Source organism: Scatophagus argus, chromosome 7 (assembly GCF_020382885.2).
Source record: "Scatophagus argus isolate fScaArg1 chromosome 7, fScaArg1.pri, whole genome shotgun sequence".
NCBI classification, from domain to species: Eukaryota; Metazoa; Chordata; class Actinopteri; family Scatophagidae; genus Scatophagus; species Scatophagus argus.
The window spans coordinates 11,013,141-11,034,174 of NC_058499.1; the positions used below are offsets into that span (position 1 = coordinate 11,013,141).

The 21,034-nt window shown below is 41.5% G+C and overlaps 4 protein-coding genes across 6 annotated transcripts; 2 read left to right on the forward strand and 2 right to left on the reverse strand.

Moving 5' to 3' along the window:
* The first annotated feature begins 56 nt into the window (after window positions 1-56).
* On the forward strand, window positions 57-3,684 carry dnaja (DnaJ heat shock protein family (Hsp40) member A). 2 transcript variants are annotated; one of them, XM_046393099.1, is made up of 8 exons: window positions 57-209; window positions 555-699; window positions 1,813-1,987; window positions 2,107-2,211; window positions 2,300-2,527; window positions 2,616-2,846; window positions 2,941-3,041; window positions 3,151-3,684. In XM_046393099.1, the coding sequence occupies exons 2-8, from the start codon at window positions 568-570 to the stop codon at window positions 3,364-3,366; spliced, it is 1,188 nt and encodes a 395-aa protein (XP_046249055.1). In that variant the 5' UTR covers window positions 57-209; window positions 555-567; the 3' UTR covers window positions 3,367-3,684. The 2 variants fall into 2 exon arrangements, with proteins under 2 accessions (XP_046249055.1, XP_046249056.1); XM_046393100.1 differs by having other exon boundaries at window positions 97-220.
* Window positions 3,675-5,949, reverse strand: rps27l (ribosomal protein S27 like). The gene is made up of 4 exons (XM_046393112.1): window positions 5,809-5,949; window positions 5,027-5,135; window positions 4,780-4,890; window positions 3,675-3,907 (listed from the first exon to the last, which is right to left on the reverse strand). Exons 1-4 carry the CDS (start codon window positions 5,812-5,814, stop codon window positions 3,879-3,881), a joined length of 255 nt encoding a protein of 84 aa, XP_046249068.1. The 5' UTR covers window positions 5,815-5,949; the 3' UTR covers window positions 3,675-3,878.
* A 149-nt stretch (window positions 5,950-6,098) lies between these two features.
* On the forward strand, window positions 6,099-10,520 carry LOC124061374 (ras-related protein Rab-8B-like). 2 transcript variants are annotated; one of them, XM_046393110.1, is made up of 8 exons: window positions 6,659-6,788; window positions 7,367-7,427; window positions 7,526-7,586; window positions 7,704-7,781; window positions 7,893-7,982; window positions 8,097-8,162; window positions 8,264-8,314; window positions 8,759-10,520. In XM_046393110.1, exons 1-8 carry the CDS (start codon window positions 6,665-6,667, stop codon window positions 8,849-8,851), a joined length of 624 nt encoding a protein of 207 aa, XP_046249066.1. In that variant the 5' UTR covers window positions 6,659-6,664; the 3' UTR covers window positions 8,852-10,520. The 2 variants fall into 2 exon arrangements, with proteins under 2 accessions (XP_046249065.1, XP_046249066.1); XM_046393109.1 differs by lacking the exon at window positions 8,097-8,162 and having other exon boundaries at window positions 6,099-6,788.
* Window positions 10,141-21,025, reverse strand: LOC124061771 (transient receptor potential cation channel subfamily M member 1). Its single transcript, XM_046393993.1, has 25 exons — window positions 20,900-21,025; window positions 20,556-20,769; window positions 20,116-20,240; window positions 19,846-20,017; window positions 19,335-19,509; window positions 19,118-19,241; window positions 17,344-17,416; window positions 17,134-17,234; window positions 16,284-16,460; window positions 16,046-16,180; window positions 15,873-15,923; window positions 15,626-15,766; window positions 15,502-15,531; window positions 15,114-15,406; window positions 14,595-14,823; window positions 14,304-14,435; window positions 14,039-14,170; window positions 13,795-13,923; window positions 13,439-13,690; window positions 13,139-13,313; window positions 12,459-12,479; window positions 12,210-12,354; window positions 11,915-12,120; window positions 11,626-11,758; window positions 10,141-11,524 (listed from the first exon to the last, which is right to left on the reverse strand). The coding sequence occupies exons 1-25, from the start codon at window positions 20,900-20,902 to the stop codon at window positions 10,141-10,143; spliced, it is 4,752 nt and encodes a 1,583-aa protein (XP_046249949.1). The 5' UTR covers window positions 20,903-21,025.
* Between the last annotated feature and the right edge of the window lie 9 nt (window positions 21,026-21,034).

The following is a 21,034-nucleotide window of genomic DNA, read 5'->3' on the forward strand; positions in this document are numbered from 1 at the left end:
CCACCTCCACCCCCACCCTCAGTCCTTCCCCAGCCCTGTTGCCTTTTTTTTCTTCGCTCTGGTATTGCTAGCCAACGAAACATCCGGCTGCTCTTCTCAGAATTCTCCAGAAACTTCTGCAGTGTGGAGCGGCTATAAGAACCAGCCATCTTCCTCCACCAGCCTTAGAGCCACACGATCGAAAACCGGGCCAGGGACATCAAGACTTGGTAAGTGGGAGGACTGTGCTATAATTTTAAAGAGCATTTAGCTATATGGCACATAAATGCTAGCAGTTTCATTCAAGTTTACAGTAATGGTAGGATAGTATATGGAATTGTCATGTAACCACACGTGTTGTCTGTGGTTACGTTTCCCACGTCATTAAAGCACTAAGTAACCGGACGTTCTTGCTAATGCGAACTTTCTTGTTATCGATTAATATTTACCAACGTTGTTTTTTAATATAGTGGCTACTAAGCTAACGGACCCTAACTGAGCGTTGAATCTTAACGTTAGCCTCTGATTCTCACGATATTTAGGTATTAATGTGTCTCTGGTTTATTTTGTTATAGCTACGTTGTCACCATGGTTCACGAAACCGGCTACTACGATCTCTTGGGTGTCAGCCCCAAAGCCTCACAGGAGGAACTCAAAAAGGCTTACAGAAAACTCGCATTGAAATATCACCCCGACAAGAACCCCAGTGAAGGAGAAAAGGTGAGTGAGCGTTGTGTGGGGTTACAGACATTTAAGGTGTCCCTTCAGCCGTTTATGGACTGCTGGAAATGCTCTTTCTAATTTTAAACTGCACGCCCTGTTGCATTGACAACGCGAACTTTCTGGAACGATCCAGTCGCAGCTCCCGTAGTGGGGGAAGATAAGCCCTGCTGACAGTGTTCAAACGCTTCAGGCTACAGTGTCAGGAGGGTGTGAAATTAATGTTTCACATAAAACTAATCAAGAGGTCGAGAAGTGTGAAAACTGTCGGTCCGTACAGGCAGCGTTGACATACTATTAAATATATTTGCTCAAGTACAAATCGACGTACTTGGTGCTTGAGTATTTTTATTTTATGCAGCTGTATACTGTCTACTGCACTACTTCTTAGAGGCAAATATTGTACTTTTTACTCTATTGCATTTGTCTGACAGCTTTATAGTTACTAGTTCTTTTTCATATTGCAATTTTATATACCCATCCAATCCAGTGAAAACCTTTAGGGGACAGACATGTAATCCTTACGTTTATTATTGTCTGACTCTTTGTGGGTTAAATATTATTCTACTTCTTAAAATAAATAAACAGTTTCAAAAACCCTTGGAATACCTGGAAAATGCACTGTCCCAAAGGTGGTATCAGGGCTTTTTCAGAGATCAGGAAAAGGTGACTTTTTACAGATATTTGATTCTCACAAGACAGCGACGCTGCAAACATATGATGATCTTACAGAATATGATGCATTGAAGATTAAACTCCCACCAGTATGTAAAGTAGTTCAAATTAATTTTTTAATATTAATTAAGCTCATTTTAAACAACTGTGGCAGTTAAGTGCAACCTTAACACTGATGCAGTGGCATTATTCATCCAAAACCAATGCTTTCAAGACTTTCAGTATTTTATAAGGAATTTTTGCTGATAATACATATATTTACTTATGTAAGGTTTGGTATGCAAGAAATTTACTTGTTGCCACTTCTGCTGCAGATTCTGGATGCTTCCTTCACTACTGCTTACTGGAGAGGATAGTGGCATGATTTGGTGTTTGTGAAAACTTCAGATGCAGCCTTGTTTCAAAAATAACTTCATGTTTTTTGTTTTATTCCCACAGTTCAAGCTTATATCTCAAGCATATGAGGTGCTGTCGGATCCAAAAAAGAGAGACTTGTATGACCAAGGGGGAGAACAAGCGATCAAAGAGGGAGGCATGGGTGGAGGCTCCTCCCCGATGGACATTTTCAACATGTTCTTTGGCGGTGGAGGAAGGATGCAGAGAGAGAGAAGAGGTAAGATCTATTTTGTTACAGTTGATTAAGTAATCTATCAACAGTCTGCATATGTATATTCAATTAGCTATAGCTTTTATAACTAACTTATAACAGTAATGTATCTGCTTTCCCTGTAGGGAAGAATGTCATCCACCAGCTAAGTGTTACACTGGAGGAGATGTACAAAGGCACAACAAGGAAGCTTGGACTTCAGAAGAATGTCATTTGTGAAAAATGTGATGGTATGTAGTGTTGTATTGCTTATTTTTATCCCATGTACATTAAAAAATGGTCAAAAGTTCAGTAAAAACATCCTCCTGTTTATTGCAGGTTATGGGGGTAAGAAAGGAGCTTTGGAGAAGTGCTCAAATTGCAAAGGGAAAGGAATACAAGTCAGGGTACAACAGATTGGACCAGGCATGATTCAGCAGATCCAAAGCATGTGTCCAGACTGCCAGGGACAGGGTGAGAAGTTTAACTCAAAGGACCGCTGCAAGAACTGCAATGGACACAAAGTTGAACGCAAGAAGAAAATTCTCGAGGTTAACATCGACAAAGGTACGTTTTTGCCTCCATGTGAGCCACTCGTTGAAGTGTTCATGTGTTTTGTAACGCAGACTAAACTGAAGATAAATGCATTGTGCAGGCATGAAAGATGGTCAGAGAATTACATTCCATGGAGAAGGGGACCAGGAACCTGGACTCGAGCCTGGGGATGTAGTTATTGTGCTGGATCAGAAGGACCACCCTGTTTTCCAGAGACAGAATGACAATTTGATTATGAAGATGAACATCAAACTTGTTGAGGCCCTGTGTGGTTTCAAGAAGACCATTCAAACGTTAGACGACAGAACGCTCATCATCAGCTCACAGTCAGGTAACTGAGTGGGATCATATGGTCTTCAGTGCTCTTTTTTTGTAGACAGTACTTAAATTTCAGATTTCATAAACATCTGACTTTTTGTCAACAGGTGAAGTAATAAAGCACGGTGACATCAAATGTGTTCAGAATGAGGGCATGCCAATTCACAGAAATCCTTACGAAAAGGGACAACTCATCATTCACTTCGAGGTAACGGCAAAGGCAAAACATTTACCCAGCGTGTCACACTCTAGAGTTAAACCTCTTTATCAGATACTTTGTTGCAGAGCAATTTAGCTCATTGTAATTTATCCCACAGGTGGAATTCCCAGACAAACACTGGCTCCCAGAGCATCTCATGTTCCAGCTGGAAAGACTGCTTCCTCCCAGAGAGGATGTAATGATTACTGATGACATGGAGGAGGTGGATCTCTGTGAGGTGGATGTGCAGGCACAAGAGAGAAACTACAGCAGGGAGGTTTATGAGGAAGACGACGAGGGTCCCAGAGGTGGAGTGCAATGTCAGACACAGTGATCAGTCTTTGATTTTAAAAAATATTGTAGAGCATGTGTCTTTTTGTTGTCGTTTTGATTTTTTCTTTTTCTGCTGGGACACAAATATGCAAGTGGAGAATTCCCTTCTCATCGTGGTCACCAATTTATCAAAACTGTATTTTTGGGTTACTGTTCTATTTAATATCTGCGTCTTTTATATGTATGTTTCCTAAGAAATCTATGGCACAAATGGTTTCTTTTCATTTAGACTTGTATGCTTTCTGTGAAGGTAATTTCAGTCGTGACAAAAACTGTTTATTTCATTTCTCAATAAATTCCCACAATGCCTCAACTTTTATAACAGCTTTCTTTATTGACTTGTAGAGATTTCACTTTTACAATCCCACAGATTTAAAAATTCTGTTAGTTTACAAATGTATCATAAAAGTTGAACATCTGGACAGTGACAGAACTTGTCAATGAGAATTAATGAAAAGATAAATGATCAAAAGAGCATGGCTTAATTACAGATGTGAAGTGTGCAATCCCTTTTTAATGTTGCTTCCTCCTAAAAGAACAACCTGTAAAACAAAAATTGAAATGGGTTAGACAGTGATGCTTCACTCTCCTGATTTTAAGAAAGTGCACTATAGACAAATGTATCCAGACACACCTCTTCATACCATTTTGGAAAATGCTATGCCTCCAACTTTATGGCAACAGTTTGGGGAAGGCCCTTTTCTATTCCAGCATGACTGTGACCCACTGCATAAAGCAAAGCTCCATAAAGACATGGCTGCATGAGTTTGGTGTGGAAGAACTTGACTGGCCCACACAGAGCCCTGACCTCAATCCCATAAAACACCTTTGGAAGTGGAATGGAATGGAGCCTGACCTCACTATTGCTCTACTGCATGAATGGGCAAAAATTCCCACAGAAACACTCCAAAATCTTGTGGAAAGCCTTGTGGAAGCTGTCACAGCTGCAAAGCTGTTTATGCATTTAGAATGGGGGGGGGGATTGGGGCAGCCATGGCCTAGAGGTTGGCGAAGCGGCTTGTGATCGGAGGGTCACTGGTTCCATTCCCCCACCAGGCGGGCAGGAAAAATTTGGGTGTGGTGGAGTTATTAATGTGAAAAATGCCCCCCCCCCCCCTTGAGCAAGGCACTTAACCCCCCAGTATGCTCCCCGGGCGCTTGATGCTGCCCACTGCTCCTGTGTTTCACTGCATGTAATTTGCTGGGTGTTGCATGTGTGTGTTCAACTAAGGATGGGTCAAATGCAGAAGACGAATTCAGTGTGTGTATGTAAAAATATATATACTGTCAATAAAACTGATTCTTCTTCTTCTTCTAGAATGCAATAGCAATGAAGTCTCTGTTTGGTGTAATGGTAAGGTGACCCAATACATTTGTCTATATAGTGTATATAGCATTACTGTAGATGTTTTACCCTCTGTCAGCCTGGCCTTTCCTCCTTTTGGCTGGCACAACACAGTAGAACATCCCACACAGAGAACCACTGTCTGTGCATGGCTAAACACCGTGGTTATCTTGTAACAGCCTGCAAAGACAGTATTCAATTGTAAATAAATGATACATCTAACATATATTCTCATGAATGCACTTCACTGAAGTAAAAACACTGCATTAAGCCTACTATGCATCAAAAAGAACTTAAGCTTATTCTGTTGACATACCTGGGCACTTCACATCCATAAAGTAAGAGTTAGGTGCCTGAACAAGTCTTTTCTTTTTATGCCGTCTTCTTTCATGGTCAATAGTTGGGTGGAGGAGATCTTTAGCCAGCTAGAATAAAGGGGGAAAAAACGGTCAGGTGATATTTTCAAGTTAGTGCAACAGTGATTTTAAAGAATTAGCAGTTTGTCAAGCTAATTAAGGTGCACAATCTTCCTCTGCTCTCACCATTATTTATAGCCGTTTCAATACACAACAACACTGTGATACACAAGGTAAGTAGCAATTATTGTATGTGTTTGAGTCTACAGTCAACACAGCGAGTAAATCCAGATATTAACATTTTAGCAATATGATGGACGTTGGAAAAACATTATACCATAAATGCATACTGCAGTCTTTTTATATTTAAGTGTCGTTAGTTAAACTGTCTGTGCTTGAAAACTCCCTAAAAGAACCCGTAAGATGGGCCTTGTGCAACAGAGAAACACAGGTACTGACTATTTCACGGCCAGGAATGTCTCCGCTACAGCTTACGTCGTTATACGCATTTGATATCGCTGCGCTTCAGCAAGTAGTCGCCACCCGTGCCTGCCACGGCTATGTTAGCTAACTTTTAACTCCATGTGCTGCTGCTATCGACAACACAACTTGCAGCTTTCAGACGTCGAACACGGCTGCACCTTTTTGACAGCGGAGAGTCGGCAACAAAAGCCACTGACACATAACAACACGGTATATAAACTCAGATTAAACGAACAGCCAAGAAAATATTGTGACTTACAGGCATTTTTACATGCTAGGCTCGCTTTCCTGCGCATACGTGGTCCGCTTGAACAGAAAGTGTGCAACAACAGGAACTGTTAGACCCGAGGGCTTGAGATAATCACCCAATACGATCAACAGGATATACAAAATAATCTAGAACAGCCTGAAAGTTTGTAAATATTTAGGTCTTTCTCAGCCCTTAAGAATGGAGATAGTCTTAATGAGCATCCACTGTTTATTCTTTTTTATATATATAAAAAAATATTTCCCAGTACAGAGAGGAATTGAAGAACACGTTTTCCCCATTTTCTCACGAACTACTTACAAGATAAAATCTGACTGAGTTTGTTAATGTTAGAATCTGGGATGATATTTTATTTCCATCGCACATTTTTAAACATTTTGTAATTAATATTGAAATTGTAACAAACTTTGTGCAACCTGCCTCCGAGCTCTCGTGCTTTTTGAGTTTTGAACATCAAGTTTAGGACAATATTTTTTTTGTAACATAGATTAAACTGCTGACATTTGTATACATGAAGACATTTTTATGAAAAGGTAGAAGGAAAGAGGTTTTTGTTTATGCAGGTCTTCACATTTGGAAATCAATATTATTGCATGTAGATCACTAAAAAAAAAACCCACGATATACAACGAGTCACATAATTAGCCTAAATTAATCAGCGGAACTTGGCGGACTTCTTATCCCTTTAAACTACATGAACCATAATGCAAAGCGGACTGTGACATCACGCATCTCGGCACCGGTCTGCTGCCAGTCTGCCACAGACAGCTGAGGGGCTTCTAGACGTGGGATCCCGGCTCAGTTCGGCCGTGTACTGTCGAAACGTTGGGGTCTACGGTTCGTTTAAATGGCGAAAACGTACGATTATCTCTTCAAGCTGTTGCTCATCGGGGACAGCGGTGTCGGCAAGACATGTCTGCTGTTCAGATTCAGCGAGGACTCCTTCAACACCACCTTCATATCCACAATAGGTGAGTAGCCTACCCTGCAGCCCGCCCCTAAGCATAGATCTGACATAATGCATGCTCATATTTGAACGCATTTATTTATTGCATTGCAATAGACGTGGTCAATATGTATTAGTATACCTATAGGGTTATAATTTTCTATTAGACTATGCTAGACAGATCCAAAATGTTGAAAGGGGCAGTCACTGCATCAGAGCAAGACAATGGGAGTGAGAGACAAATTATAATGATCTGCCGCTGCTTGACGGCTCATCACCACCAGGAGGTTAAATGTGGAATAAAATCAAAACTGTAGTCAAGATGTTTGACCTGTAGAGACTTTATTGAACCAAGAAGCCTTTTTGTTCCGTTCACAATTGTTACAGTATTGTTATATCCTCTGTGAACCTCTGCAGTATTCTACAGCTGTTGGTTCATCATTGCATGATGTCCCCCTACAGCTTCACATGGGATTAAGAGTTCCTTTAGTTTAATGTGGAAATGACTGGTTTGTAGTGCACCTGTAATGAAAACTGTTTTTTTATATATATACATAATAATATCATAAGTAATCAGTGCAGTAAGCATCAGTCTCTGTGCAGGAATAGACTTCAAAATCAGAACAATAGAGCTGGATGGAAAAAGAGTCAAACTTCAGATTTGGTGAGTGTAATTTGTTGGCTGTTTTCTCTATTTTAACTGGAAAAAAAGTGTGACACGAATTGTCTTCTTTACCGCTGAATTTGATTTGATATTTTCAGGGACACTGCGGGCCAGGAGAGGTTTCGCACCATCACTACAGCTTACTACAGAGGAGCAATGGTAATACTGTGCTTCTGTCCCACACTTCCTCCCTTTTGGTGTACCTTACTTATCACAGGGGTCTGAGATACTGTCTGTGACATTTGTGATATTGAAGATGTCTGTTTCTCCTGACAGGGCATTATGTTGGTCTATGACATCTGCAATGAGAAGTCTTTTGAAAACATAAAAAACTGGATTAGAAATATTGAAGAGGTGAGTGAATTAATTTATATTAGGTAGAAAGTGCTGTTTGTATTCGTGTTGCCATGTACTGAGAGTGACACACTTAGAGCTTAACGTTATGAGTCTTTTAACTTCTTCCAGCATGCCTCGTCTGATGTGGAGAAGATGATCCTGGGCAACAAATGTGACATGACTGACAGGAGACAGGTGTCCAAAGACAGAGGTGAAAAAGTGAGTGTCTGCAGCCACTTATTACTAAAAGGAAGAGTCAAACAAAGTGAAATGCTCTGCACTTTTCCCAATTTGCACTGAGCGACACTAACATCATACTTTTATCTCACTTAGCTGGCTATTGATTATGGAGTTAAGTTCTTGGAAACCAGTGCAAAGTCTAGCTTAAATGTAGAGGAGGTAAGTTATTGTTTGTTTGCTTTTTAATCCTGAATGTACCATAACACATGACAAATAAATATGTACAGTATGTTAACATTTTGTTTTCGTATTCATTCTAGGCTTTTTATACCATGGGGAGAGACATATTACATAATTTGAGCTCAAAGACAGTAAGTAGTGAAGAGAATCACAAAATAATTGCCAGGGGTGTACTTTCCATGGGGGGTTGTGGGGGACTTTTTAAATGTGATACACAACCACCCACCCTCACACACAGTTTTTATAGCTTTAGTTTGATTTAATCACTGAAATCTCTTGAACCAGTCTGTTGATATGGTAATATAGGTTGTTTTCAATTATTTCTGCACTCAGAGCAAACAGTAGCTAGGGCTCCGCAGTCTTTGTTTACGCTGTGTTTTTCCTCTCAGACTACAAAGAGACTGCTGATAGGCGGATGTTTGTACCTGCAGCCTGAGTTTATTTGTTTGTTTTTTTCCTCTGCTATAAACTAAACCTAGGCCCTTGATAGATTCTACACTTAAAGTGAAGCCCTACTTGTTTAATGCTGTATTTATACATCTACATTTCTACACCATCATATCTTTTCTCGCCAGACTGACAATAGCGCCGGAGGATCCGGCAAACCAGTCAAGATTGCTGAGAAGAAGTCAAAGAAAATAAAATTCTTCAAGTGTTCGCTCATCTAGGCTGCTCATCTCTGCTGTTCACGGCTCTAGCTTGACTTTGCTGTTTTGGAGGCTTCCTGCCTCCTGGACGTCCTCACACCAGCAGCAGCAGTGGTCATATTCAGAGGGCCTTACTGCGAGCTGAAGCTCACAGGTTCATGAGTGGTTGAGATGTCATCCTGATCTGCTGACCAGAAGAGGATCAATGAGGAATGAGGCCTGATACTGTGTAACTACTCATGCAAAAGACTTGTGCGTGAATACCAGCATTGGTTTGTAGCTGGCCCTGCAGTGTCTGCTCGGCTACCTCGGCTGGATCTCATGCAAATATTAAAGTTACACATAGCTGTCTTATGAATGTGGGAAAAAATGAAAACATTGAGATTCTTCGATAAACTGTAGCATTGTTTTATACATACTACCTATTGTCATATTTACTACTGTGATGCTGTCAGATATATCAAGTCTCAGCACTGATTGTATTTGTCTGTGTAAATTCATGTATATTAATACTCCTGTAGTCTCCTGTTGCACTGATATAATTTTTATTAGTTCATGTGAGCCTAGAAGGAGTCATGAAGTTGTAATAGAAAGACGAAAATATGTAGAAATATAATTCATTTTAATGAAACCTTTATTTATACAGGTTTCTGTGTCAAAATGAAAGGTTGTTTGGTCTTGGGAGCTGTAGTTGCTACATATTGTTTTGCATTTGTCAGTAATTGCATGAAAGCTGTAGGGTACCTCTGACCGGATCATTATTAAGCACATTTTACAATATCTGAAAAGAAAATGTTTACAGACAGTATTTGAAAGTGTCAGTCGTATGTAGGAAATTCATGTTTTTTGCTGTTCACATAGTGTATATGTCAGCACAACTAACTGTTCTAGCTATATTATATTTTATTCCACCTTAAACTATAGACATCAAACAGGTTCCCTTGACACCTCCAGCATTAAAACAAAACAACTGGGGAAAGCTGTGATGTGATGATTGTAAGCTACTGTATGTTACACCAGTGGAAAGTAAATACAGTAAAGAAAGTGAATCTTGACAAGAGAGAGCTTTGTTGATTTCCTCTTCTCTGCGCTGACAACTAGCATTTACTGCATGATTGACAATCTTCAAGAGTTTGGTTACTGTTATTCTGTTTGTATTATCATTGTGAATACGGTTTCATAAATTCAGTCAGTAAGCTGGCACCTGGAAATTTTCAGTTCTCTGCCTCAATAGTAGCTTTCAGTTTCTCTTCCTCCATTTTATTTCTCTTTCTGTTTCTGCTTTCACCAGTCCCCTCACTTCATGGCTTTCATTTTTTATCCTGTACATCATCTTCTCTCTTCTCTGCCTCCATCTTCTTCCCCACATCCTTCTCTGTCACTCTGCAGGCTTCAACAATGTTTTTCTCACTGCTTGAGGCTCTCGGCTCTTTGCTCGCCATCAAGTGCTTTGCTTTCCTCTCACTTTCGTTCCAGCTCTGTGACCTGTGAGACGGCATAAACTTTTCATCAGCTACAGTCAGATAGTCAGTAGTGTCTGAGAGGTTTCTCTTGGCCTTCATCTTGGTTTGGTCCTCCATGGGTTCTGTTGCTGGAAGAGCTCCCTCTCTTTCTAAAGGGATGTGATCAGTTTGAATCTTGTCTTTTTTTAACTCCGCAGGTGCAGTGCTGGTTTGAAACTGCTGGGCAAGAGTTCTGACTGCTGACACTTTAGGCATGTGACCGTAAGTGCTGGGATGCACCTGGTACTCCAAGTTTGCTGGCCACTGGTTTGGTGTTTTAGTCACCTGCTCCAGCACTGACCTGTAGTCTGCAATTTGCTGTGCATCATTGCTTGCCTCAGCTGGGTTGTAGATGATGCTGCTCATAGCTCTCTTCTTTGTGATAGGGGACGTCTGGCTTTGGCTTTCAGCAGGGACATATCTCAATGATTTAGTCCTCTTTGGGGAAGAGGGGTTTCTTGGCGGCGGTTCAACCTTCTGTGTGGGTTCAGCTGCTTGCTCTGGTTCATCAGGCGAACCGTGGATGAGGGTACTCATAGCCCTCCTCTTTGTCATAGGAGAGGTGGACTGGTCTTCAACTGGGTAGTATTTCAAGGATTTAGTCCTTTTTGGAGGGGAAGACGGCCTAAGTCTGTTTGTGTCCATGAGTCTATCTAGCAGCATTGTGCTGCCTTGCTTTGTATTGGTTATGGTTTCCTGACTTGATGCAGCAGAAATAGACTTTTGTTCACATGGCGATATGAGAATGTCCACACACGAACTTGGCCGCGATTTCTCCAAACCACCAACCTCTAAGGTCTGCCCACCTTCCTTTGTGTTGAGAGTACAAATACTGGAGGCTTGTCGCAGACTCCTCTGTCTTTCTAGACCAGTTTTGGTTGTCTCATCTGTCTCCTTCTGCTTTGCTGCAAACTCCTCCATGTCCATGTGGAAGCGGTAAAGACTGTAACCATCAGCACTGTTGATACTGCCTTGACGAAGTAGGGAGGATGGGTCACATACTGAGGAGTTTCGTGAATAGGTTCTGGTGAGCTCTAATCTGTCCACCCCTGCAAGCTTTTCCAGGGCAACTGCCATTCGTCCGTGGAGCTCCTCCAGTTGAGCAAGGCGCAGATCCACAGTCTGCAGTGAAGCTTTCATAGTGTTTTCCCTCTCATTTACCTCCTCCAGACGCATGGACATATTCTCAACTCTGCCAAGAACACAGAGAAAGAAATGTTTTTGCACCAGTAAGTATAAACTGAAGTCAGCATGGTGAGAAATGTCTAAGCTACATTTGAATTTGGGATTCACCTTTCTGAGGTAACCTTAATGCGTTCATCACTGGAGGACTGCTGCTCGTCCTCTTTCTCACGGAAGTATTCCTCCACACACTGTTCCTCAAACTCATACAGACTTTTCAGCTCTTCTGGATTTAGTCTTAGCTCTGGTAAATACAAATCACGACATGATGTCAGTGTATTTCATACAGGCTCAACACTCTATGATAATTATTTGTTGTGATGCACGATGAAACTAAACTAGGGTGCGCAGTGGCATTTTAGTTAAACTGCGTGTATTTGTTTTGTGTTATTAGACTAACTGAGTCCGCGGTCCTTCTCATCCAGCTCTCCATCTTGTCTCCTCCTGGCGCAGCGTCGAAACAGCCTGTTGAAGAGGATGTAGAGGTGACTGAAGATGATTAGAGGTGGTGGCAGGATGGGACGGTCATGAAAGGTCATGATCAGCTGGTATCTCTGGAACTTCCACACCTGGTTGGAAATGGACTTGACTTCAAAGAAAGTGTTGCTGGGAGAGAAGAAACCAAGAGCAGTGAGTGCACACTAGACTTTTCTGGTAAAACAATAGAGCAGTTAAACCTTCCAGCATATACGTACTTGAACACTGCAATGAGCAAGTTGACAAGAAGAATGTTTGCCACGAGAAGGTAACAGGCCATAATAGCAGGTGTGAGCCAGGCACCAGGGATACACGGAGGCAGCTTCTTACCGTCCTCGTCATATAAATGTTCACCACATGGAGCTGTGGGGAGAGTTATAAACATGACATTTTTTTATTTATTTTATTTACAGAGATCTCTAAGATCTGACTGACTGAGTTTCATACTTTAGTTGAAGGCTACTCACGGTTGATTTCCATTGCATAGACTTGGAGAAATTCCAGAAAAGTGCAGTTACGCCGAAACATGGAGAAAGTGTTAAAATCAATAATTGTAGGATTTTTACATCATGCTTCTGTCAAGGTCAAGCTGACAGTCATCAAAATATTTTTCAGAATTCGCCAGTAATCACAAACTAAAAATAATTTATATGCTGAAAATCTTGGGTCTCTTTTTAAACATCACTTTTTTGGGAAATCACAAATGGTGTTCGACACTATCAAGAATGAGGAACATTTGTTTTAAAGTCCGAGGGAATCGAACATGCAGCTTTCATTGTCAGTGTACAGCATAATAAAACGTAAAAATGTATTAGCAGCTTCCTTAGAAAATAATTTAGTCTTTTTCTATAGTTGCTTGTTGCCTTCACCCTGACAGAAGAGACACTGACAGAAAACAAAACTTGAAGGCAGATGATCATGACTGAGGAGATGAGATATTAATAATACCTATCCTGCTCTTTCTCAATATGAAATTACTACCATATACCTATAATGAATGTGCCAGCAGAGGGAGACATAGTATTGAGGGGGTCACGCTTTAATGTATTGTTGCTGAACATCACAGAATTTAAGACAGAAATGAATGTAACACTGATCATCTGCCCAGAATCAGGAAACAGAATCTTACTATGAATTCTAGTCTTACGGTCTATCGAGTCTGCAAAAACCTCTCCATAGATCATCCAGTAGGGCATGTAGAAGATGTTTCTGGCCAGGCGCCATGTTGGCTCCTCATCTGGGTGAAGGATGGCTTGTCGAGCCACCCCAAAGCTCATAAGCACCACCAACATGATTACCACAAAGTACATCATATCTATCATCTGAAAGACAAGAAACAAATATAAATTCGAACTCAGTGTGAAATTCTGCTTCTTCTATTTATATGTCTGTCATGTGAGTTTCACATTTTTTATTCAGCTCAGAGTGAAACAGTGAATGTTATTACCATCTTCCCTATCATCATCACATACGGTCCCAGGTATTTGTTTACTCCAAAGATGTCCAACACCCGAATGTACCAGAAGATGATGTCGATACAGTAGATGACTCTGCCGTAGCCCATATATGGTTCATGCTGCAGCCGTAACATTAATCCAAGAAGGAAGGTGGAAATGGCAACCAGGTCTGTGATGTTCCAATACTCCTCCAGCCACACACTTATCTTCTGTTTCAGCTTCCCTGGCTCTGACATCAGAATCTAGACAACGGGATTTAAAAGCCGTGCAAAGACCACAGAATATCTTACATCTCTCAATTAACAACTGAAATTTGAACAGATTGATGGCATTTAATATCTGGTACCTGTCTGACTTTTTCAGTGCCAAGTGTGAGGATGTATGCAATGACAGTCCACTCCTGTATAGATGGCCATCGCTCCATTTTCACCAGGATTATGTAGTTATATAACATCAGGTAGCCCAGATATGAAATCTATTGGAAGACAAAAATACCAAAACATCAGTGCACTTTAGTTGCTACACTTTAAGTTGTGTGGTTTTTTTTTAAATTTATTTAAATTATTCTTACATAGATGAAGGAAACTTACAGTGTTGAACCAGAATTTGGTAAATGGTGCGTTGTAAAACTCAAAGAACCTTTTGCCAATGGGGATTTTGTGGACATTAGCACTTCCCTCCTCTTCATCCCCCTTCCGGGAAGTTGCATCAGCATTAGGATCCTGCAACATAACGACAAGTTCTCTGTTTGAGCTTATCATTTTTCACTCTTGACCAAACAAAGGCATATAAAGAGCATTTTATAGAATAAATGAATCATTCATCAATAACAAATAAATTAATCAGCGTGTGGACCTTGCTGGACTTTGCGTCATCATCCTTGTCTTTTCCCTCTTCTTTTTCTCCGGGTGCATGATAAGAAGCATCATCTCCAAGACGGAAATCCAGCAGTAGAATCAGAGGGGGAAAGATGATTCCCAGAATAACCTGAATGAGAAAATTATCATTAGTTTTTACAAACTCACAGTGAACTATTTTACTCATATAATGTGAAAGAAACAGTACTACAACTAATGATGTTTTTATCATTATTGTGAAATGTTTTTTATGGATGCTCAAAGGGAAAAAACATTTTGTGATGCCAACCTTGAGGCCAGGATTTTTGCCGATCCTTAAGCAGCCCATCCACATATCAGTGAGCAACATCTGGCTGCAGGTGTGGGCAATAAAGTCACGTTGCTTAGCAGCCACAGCCAGCTTCAGGCAGGTGGAATTACTCCAGTTAACCAGCTCGTATGTTAAGAGTTTCATGGCCACCTGTTCATCATGCTTGTAGGACTGGTCCAACAGCTCGTAGGCCAGCTGGCCAAATTCTCTGTGAAAGAGAGAATAATGATAACAACAATTTGTAAATAGCACTTCTCAAAAGAGTCTGACATGAGAGCTAATAATACAAAAGGATTAATGGAAAAAGCATGAGAAGCAGGAGTTAATTCGTTACAGAGCTCTTCATACTTCTCACTACGGAGCAGCTAAAGTGTGCCTAACCTGTTTAAGGGGGATGGACAGGAAACCAACATGAAGGTGCTAAATTAGTGTGACCTGGATGACTTTATCTTAAAGAAATACCTTGTGACACTATGACTATGTGAGAGATGTACTGACTTGGAGTTGTTCTCCAGATCTTGGGAAATGTCATCCACCAGTTCACTCTCTGAGCACTCATGGGCCATCGCTTTATACAGTTTACAGGCCACCAGGGCCTTCGCCATGGCTTCTTCTCCACGCTGCCACAGGAACAATGCCATCTTCTGCCGCTTCATTAGCACCGCCCACAGCATCAGCTCGTGGAAGGGGTACTTGAATCGACAGACCTCAGGGTCATCCACATCGATCTCCACCTCTTCTTCTTTCTTCTTCTTTGGCTTTTTCTTGCCTTTTGGCCTGGGTTCATCATCCTGACAAAATGAAAAAATATGGTGGATTATTCTGCCTTGTTTGTTGTATTGTTTCAGCTAGGTGACAGTATTTTGTTGTGGAAAGAATACCCCACCTCCATTCCTAGAAGCTTCAGAGCCTTTGGCTGCAAGAAGAGAACAAAACATAATAATTAATATTGAGTGTTACTTAATATGATGAGCAAAGCATGTTCATTATTTTCTTCCACCCATGCGTACCCTTTTTAGTCCATACAAATTATTGTAGAGGTTGCGAAAAGCCTTCCTGGTGTAATTGCTCCTGTAAGCTCCACCCATGAAGCACTCCAGCACCAGACCAATATCAATCAAAGTGATCTGATAATCTGGAGGAAGGTTTCCCTGCAGAATCACCAGAGTAATACATGATATGGCAAGCAGATGACCCTGAAATAGTCTGGAAAGTTAAATATGCATCAAAACATTTGATCAGAAACATCTTCTTTACCTTTTTAACATCCCGAACCACAGCATTCAGTGTATTGGCAGGGCCGAGTTTCTGAGAGAAGAGAGGAACAATTGTCATTAAGTGTCATTCCATTTTGTGATATTTGTCAGGTCTGTATTTTGAGGGATTCTGAATTGTTGTCATTTTGGTTTTCTACAGTGAATGAGGCCCACCGTGTTGTAAAGCTCTTCCAGCCTGGGAATGGTGAGGAAGTGGTGAATATTGACCCCATTCTCAAGAAGCAGTTTGACAAAGTCCACCCTGTCGAGCACCAGAGCGTCCATCATAGCCTGCTCCAGAGAGTTCACCTAAGAGAAAGTAATACACAAATGAGATGAATTATTATTTACACATCACAGCCTGCGTTAGATAATGTTTTTAACTGAATTGTGAGTCATAAACCCCACTCACCCAGCGAATCAACTCCAGCTTCCGTGGGTCTGTTTCTTCTGGAGGTTCAGGCTTTGCTTTTCCCTTCCCCTTCCCCTTCTTTCCCCGGGTTTTGTTGCGAGGAGCGCTGGCTGGACTCTTTTGCTTCTCCTGGGTCGGGGCTGCAGAGGTTGTGGTGTTGGCGATGGCACCGGCAGGCTTACCAGGCAGGAATAAGGTAAACAAATAAAGCTGCAGCTCCTCTTTGCTTTAGCATCAACTTTTTTTTTTCCTTTTTTTGTATTACTTGTTTACATTGAATCTTTGGTATTTTGTGTATCTCAGAAAGTCTGAGTTCTGCTTTGAATTACATTCCATATCTGATTTGCTTTTTCTTCCCACAAAAAGGTCAATTCCCTAATTAAAATTCTTAAAATTACATCTGCACAATCTCCCTATAATCCAGAATTCATTTCAAAAGTTTGTCTCCTAGACTCAAAACATCACCAACTTCACTGACAGTCCATTTTCAGCATATTCTGAGTTCGATGTCGTACTTGTGCAAGTTGCAAATGGCTTCCAAAAGTCTTGTAATGTCACAAAATGATGCTCATATGTACACATCTTAAACTCAGATTAAAGTTGAGGACAGAGAAAATAGATGAATATTAACTTCTAGTGCCAAACTCTGCTCATACATCATTCTGCACAGTGAAGAACATCCAAGTGAAGTGTTAGAAAGTAAAACACATTCTTGAGTTGAGGGAAATTTTAAGCAACTCTATTTCAAATAATTTCCCTCAGCACTAAATACACATCTACCAGTTTTGCAACTGTAGTGCATTCATGTAGAATGATGGCTTTACACTGTTCAGATGTGAGCACCACTTACTGGTAAATTGTGTCCATAAACAAAGATGTGATTACGAGCAATATCCACTCTGTTCCAGGCCAGAGCCAAGCTGAGCTGGTCGGCTGCCGAAGCATTCGTGCCTGAGGCAAATGAAACAGAGGGGCAGAGATTATAGGTAGTATGGTATGTAGCTCATAACAAGAAAAATATTCCTCTGGTGTGACAGTACACATACTGTTGAGACAATACCTTTTAACAAAGCAGTAAGAATGGCCATTTCAATATCTTGTTGTCCCTCAGAGCCCATTCGAAAAACTGTGATCTACATGTGAGACAAAGAACCAAAAGAGAGGAGACAATGTACAGACATGACGTCTTATACTGCGATGGTTGAATCATTTCATGACAAACCACACAAATGAAAGCACGAAGGATGAATGAACAAGTGAATTTGTGCCAGGAATGTATTCCCACTCTGGCCGTGGCTGTAAACATGTTGTTGTTAGCTGATGGGAGATTCTTCCAGCAGGACTTTTCACTGCAGCTCTCTGTGGCTGATTATTCTAGCACAAACAGCTAATTTACTGGTCAGACAGGCTGATAGTGCTCTCCTTGTTGTGGACTCGACTATATCAAATGAAATTACACTGACCAGGCTGTCACATGTGTAGCCGTGATAAATGGGATTAGGTTGGAATGAATATACGGCACAGTGCCCGGGCTGGTCTCAGGATGTGTTGATAATGAATAGCCTGCGTCAGTGTGAAGACTGAAAAGTTTTGTTGCTCTTTCAGGCAGTTGTAGGTTGCATTGTTTGCTTTTTTTTTCAAATATGGAGTCTTCTATAATTGTGAGCTTCTAATTCGGTTAAATGCAGTATCCTGGTGTTACATCACAGTAAATTTCGGCCTCTAAATCAGTGTTTCTATTTGTCAAACCCAGCTGTTCACATGGGATGCACTTAGGATGAAAGGATTATGTGGGGACTAGACAGTGACACTGATTCACCTGTAGGTTAGTCATGGCACTTTAGATTAAGAGCAGGCAATAGTTTGGCCTCTTAGTTGTGCATAAAAAGCTCAAACAACTTCTGGTTTTGTCACAGTGTCTGGTTTGGGTATCAGTAAAAACTAAATGGTATGTTAAAAAAAAAAAAGCACAGCCTGCAGCAGTATGATCTTTGAAAAAGCAGTTTTAAGTTGCTTATCTGAGCGTGTTGGAGCATTAAGCAGTCTAATACACTGGGGATAGAGAATGCAGAGTCGTTGGTGAAGTGATAGCACTCTGTGATCTGAAAAAAAAGCTCGGGCAGTGGAAAGAGAGGGACCTGGCTGAGGATTAGGGAGATGGATCCTCTCCTCCATCTGTGTGCTGCATGCTTACTGTGAATGGATGAAGTAAGAGTCTAAGCAGGTGGTAGTGTTCACTGATCTTTCCCACCCAAATGTATGGAGATTATATGCGTTGGGTATTACAAACTACTAATCACATCATTTATGCCCATGGAAATCTGCTGGAGATGGACAAATGCTGTCACTATTTATGTACCAAGGTCTCCAGCAAACACTTCAGCTCGGGGATTAATCTGCTATCTGTGACAACTCTCACCAGGGTGTGTGCTTCATCGTAGATCCAAGAGCTGCATTGTTTACACCAAAGTAAACAGTTTAACGCAGCGTAATCAGACGTTCACCACCACTTTACAGCTGTGTGGGTACACTTGAGGGTTGAGGATGACCTGCTGTGAAGCTGCCCCAGATTGCATGACATGCAACACATGACCGCAACAAGAAGGAGAAATGACTTGCACGTTGTTGGGATTATGTTTATTCAATATGTTAATGGACACACAGATACACAGATGAGTGGAATGGATGAATGACGATGGAGACCAGATGTTTCACAACTCTGAAATATTTATTGATCGACGCAGACATGTTACTTTCAAACGTAAGATAAATGAGGAATACATGGAGTTTGTAGTTAGAAACAACATATTTTTCACTTTTATCGTTCTACTCACCAGTTCCCTTTTTTTCATGCACTCCATAACCATAAGCAGGATCTGCTGTGATTGGCTTTTGCTATAGTTGAAAGTCTTCTGAATAGTCACCAAAAGTTGTTCTCTGACATCGTCGTTAACCAGGCTGGAGGAAGAGATTTAAAGATGCCATTTCGGCTATTTTTTAACCTGGGGAATAATAACAGTACGGCAAAGGATAAATCTTCTAAAATCTCACCCTCCATCCTCCGAGAACTTGTGTGCAAAGGAAATGATGTCAGAAGCTCGGCCGCTGCCATCGCACACCACCACGGGGATGGGAGGCTCATCTCTCAGACTCTCCAGAGCAATGGAGATCACGTTAGGACCTCCCTCAACTATCAGACACACTAGAGGAACCCCCTGACCCAAACCTGCAACACACAACCGAAAACTGCATCATTCCTTTCTTCCATTTGTTTTGACACTAAAATGTTACCTTATAATGAGAATGAAATGAACCAGAACATGTTGAAGTGATGTGTGGACAGACAAACCAGAGAAGGAAGGGAGTGAAGTCAGTGGTGACAGCTGAGCATCCCTTTGCTGTCCCTGCCTTATCCGAGCTCCAGGCATAGGATGACAAAGGGAAGCCCACAGGTCACAGAGGAACTCTCCATCCACATGTCCAACAAGATTCTGGCTCACACTCACACACCATGGAGGATGGAACATGTCTTATATTGTCTGTGGAGCACTGTGTGACGTACGGGTGTTGATCTTCTGCAGGGAGATGTGCTTTTCCAGCAGCCGCCGGAGTTTCACCTCGGAGCCGTACTTCCCACAGGTTCCGTTGTCGGTCAGGATGAAGTGCGAGTGACTGCTGTTGAGCACAGCCAGCTTGCTCAGGGGGTTCGCCATCGTCTGATAGGGTCTGGTTACCTGGGTGAAAACAAGAATAAATTAGTTTGAAAATTTTCAAGGAGAAATATTCATAAGAAGGGGTATTTTTTCATGAAACTAATTGCAAATGTCCTCACATCTTTTCCAATAAGGTCCTCTTTGTTTTCCAGGATTCCCCATGGAGCAATTCCTATTGCACACACCTTCCCTCGTGACTTGGAGGAATGGTCCTTTAAGGCATCTCCGACATGACGGATCACCCCTAAAGTATCAAGAACAACATAAAGCAACATGAATAATGACTCTTTCAGCTGTCTAATGGGGCTGCATCGTGCAACACACTGTAGTTACTGCACACAAAACCCTCACAGAATGTCATTTGTGATGAATTTCCCCACTAAAGCTCTAATTACAGTGCTTAAACCTGCAACAACAGGTTGGTCCAATCTCCCCCCAGGAAATTGCAGAACGAGTATTATGTAATGACAATTTAGAGCAAAGGTAATCCTCTAATGTCACAAACTGTTATTTGTTAAGTGAACACTAAAAGCATTATCCTGAACTGTCAGCATCCTACCCGTGTTGACTCCACCCGTGAAGATCCAAGCTCCGGTGGTGACAGCCGCTTTGATGAGGCCTTTGCCAAACACTTGCTTGAGTTTGGGCTGCAGGTCAAAGTTCTGGAGACCTCCGTGCACGGAGATGAGTAAAGTGGGCAGCTCCAGCTGCCAGTCCTTCACCATCAGATGCAGAAGGTTGTCAGGCTTGGTGTCATAGGACACACGAATATACTAAAAAGGAAAGGTAAAGCACAGTGTTGGGGCTTATTCCCAATCAAACCACACAGTCATTTTGTCTGCTTTAAGTTCAACATGTTTTAAGGCTACCCCACATCCCCTCAAATCTGTAAATGAGACTCACCATGGCCTTGTTGATGAATCCTCCACCCTGGAACTCGATTAAGCCAAAGGCGTCTGTTGGGTAGGTCCTGGTGTGCTTGATCACACTCCATTTATCCTTTGGGGTGTCAATCTGCACCAGCTGGTGTGTTTCCTC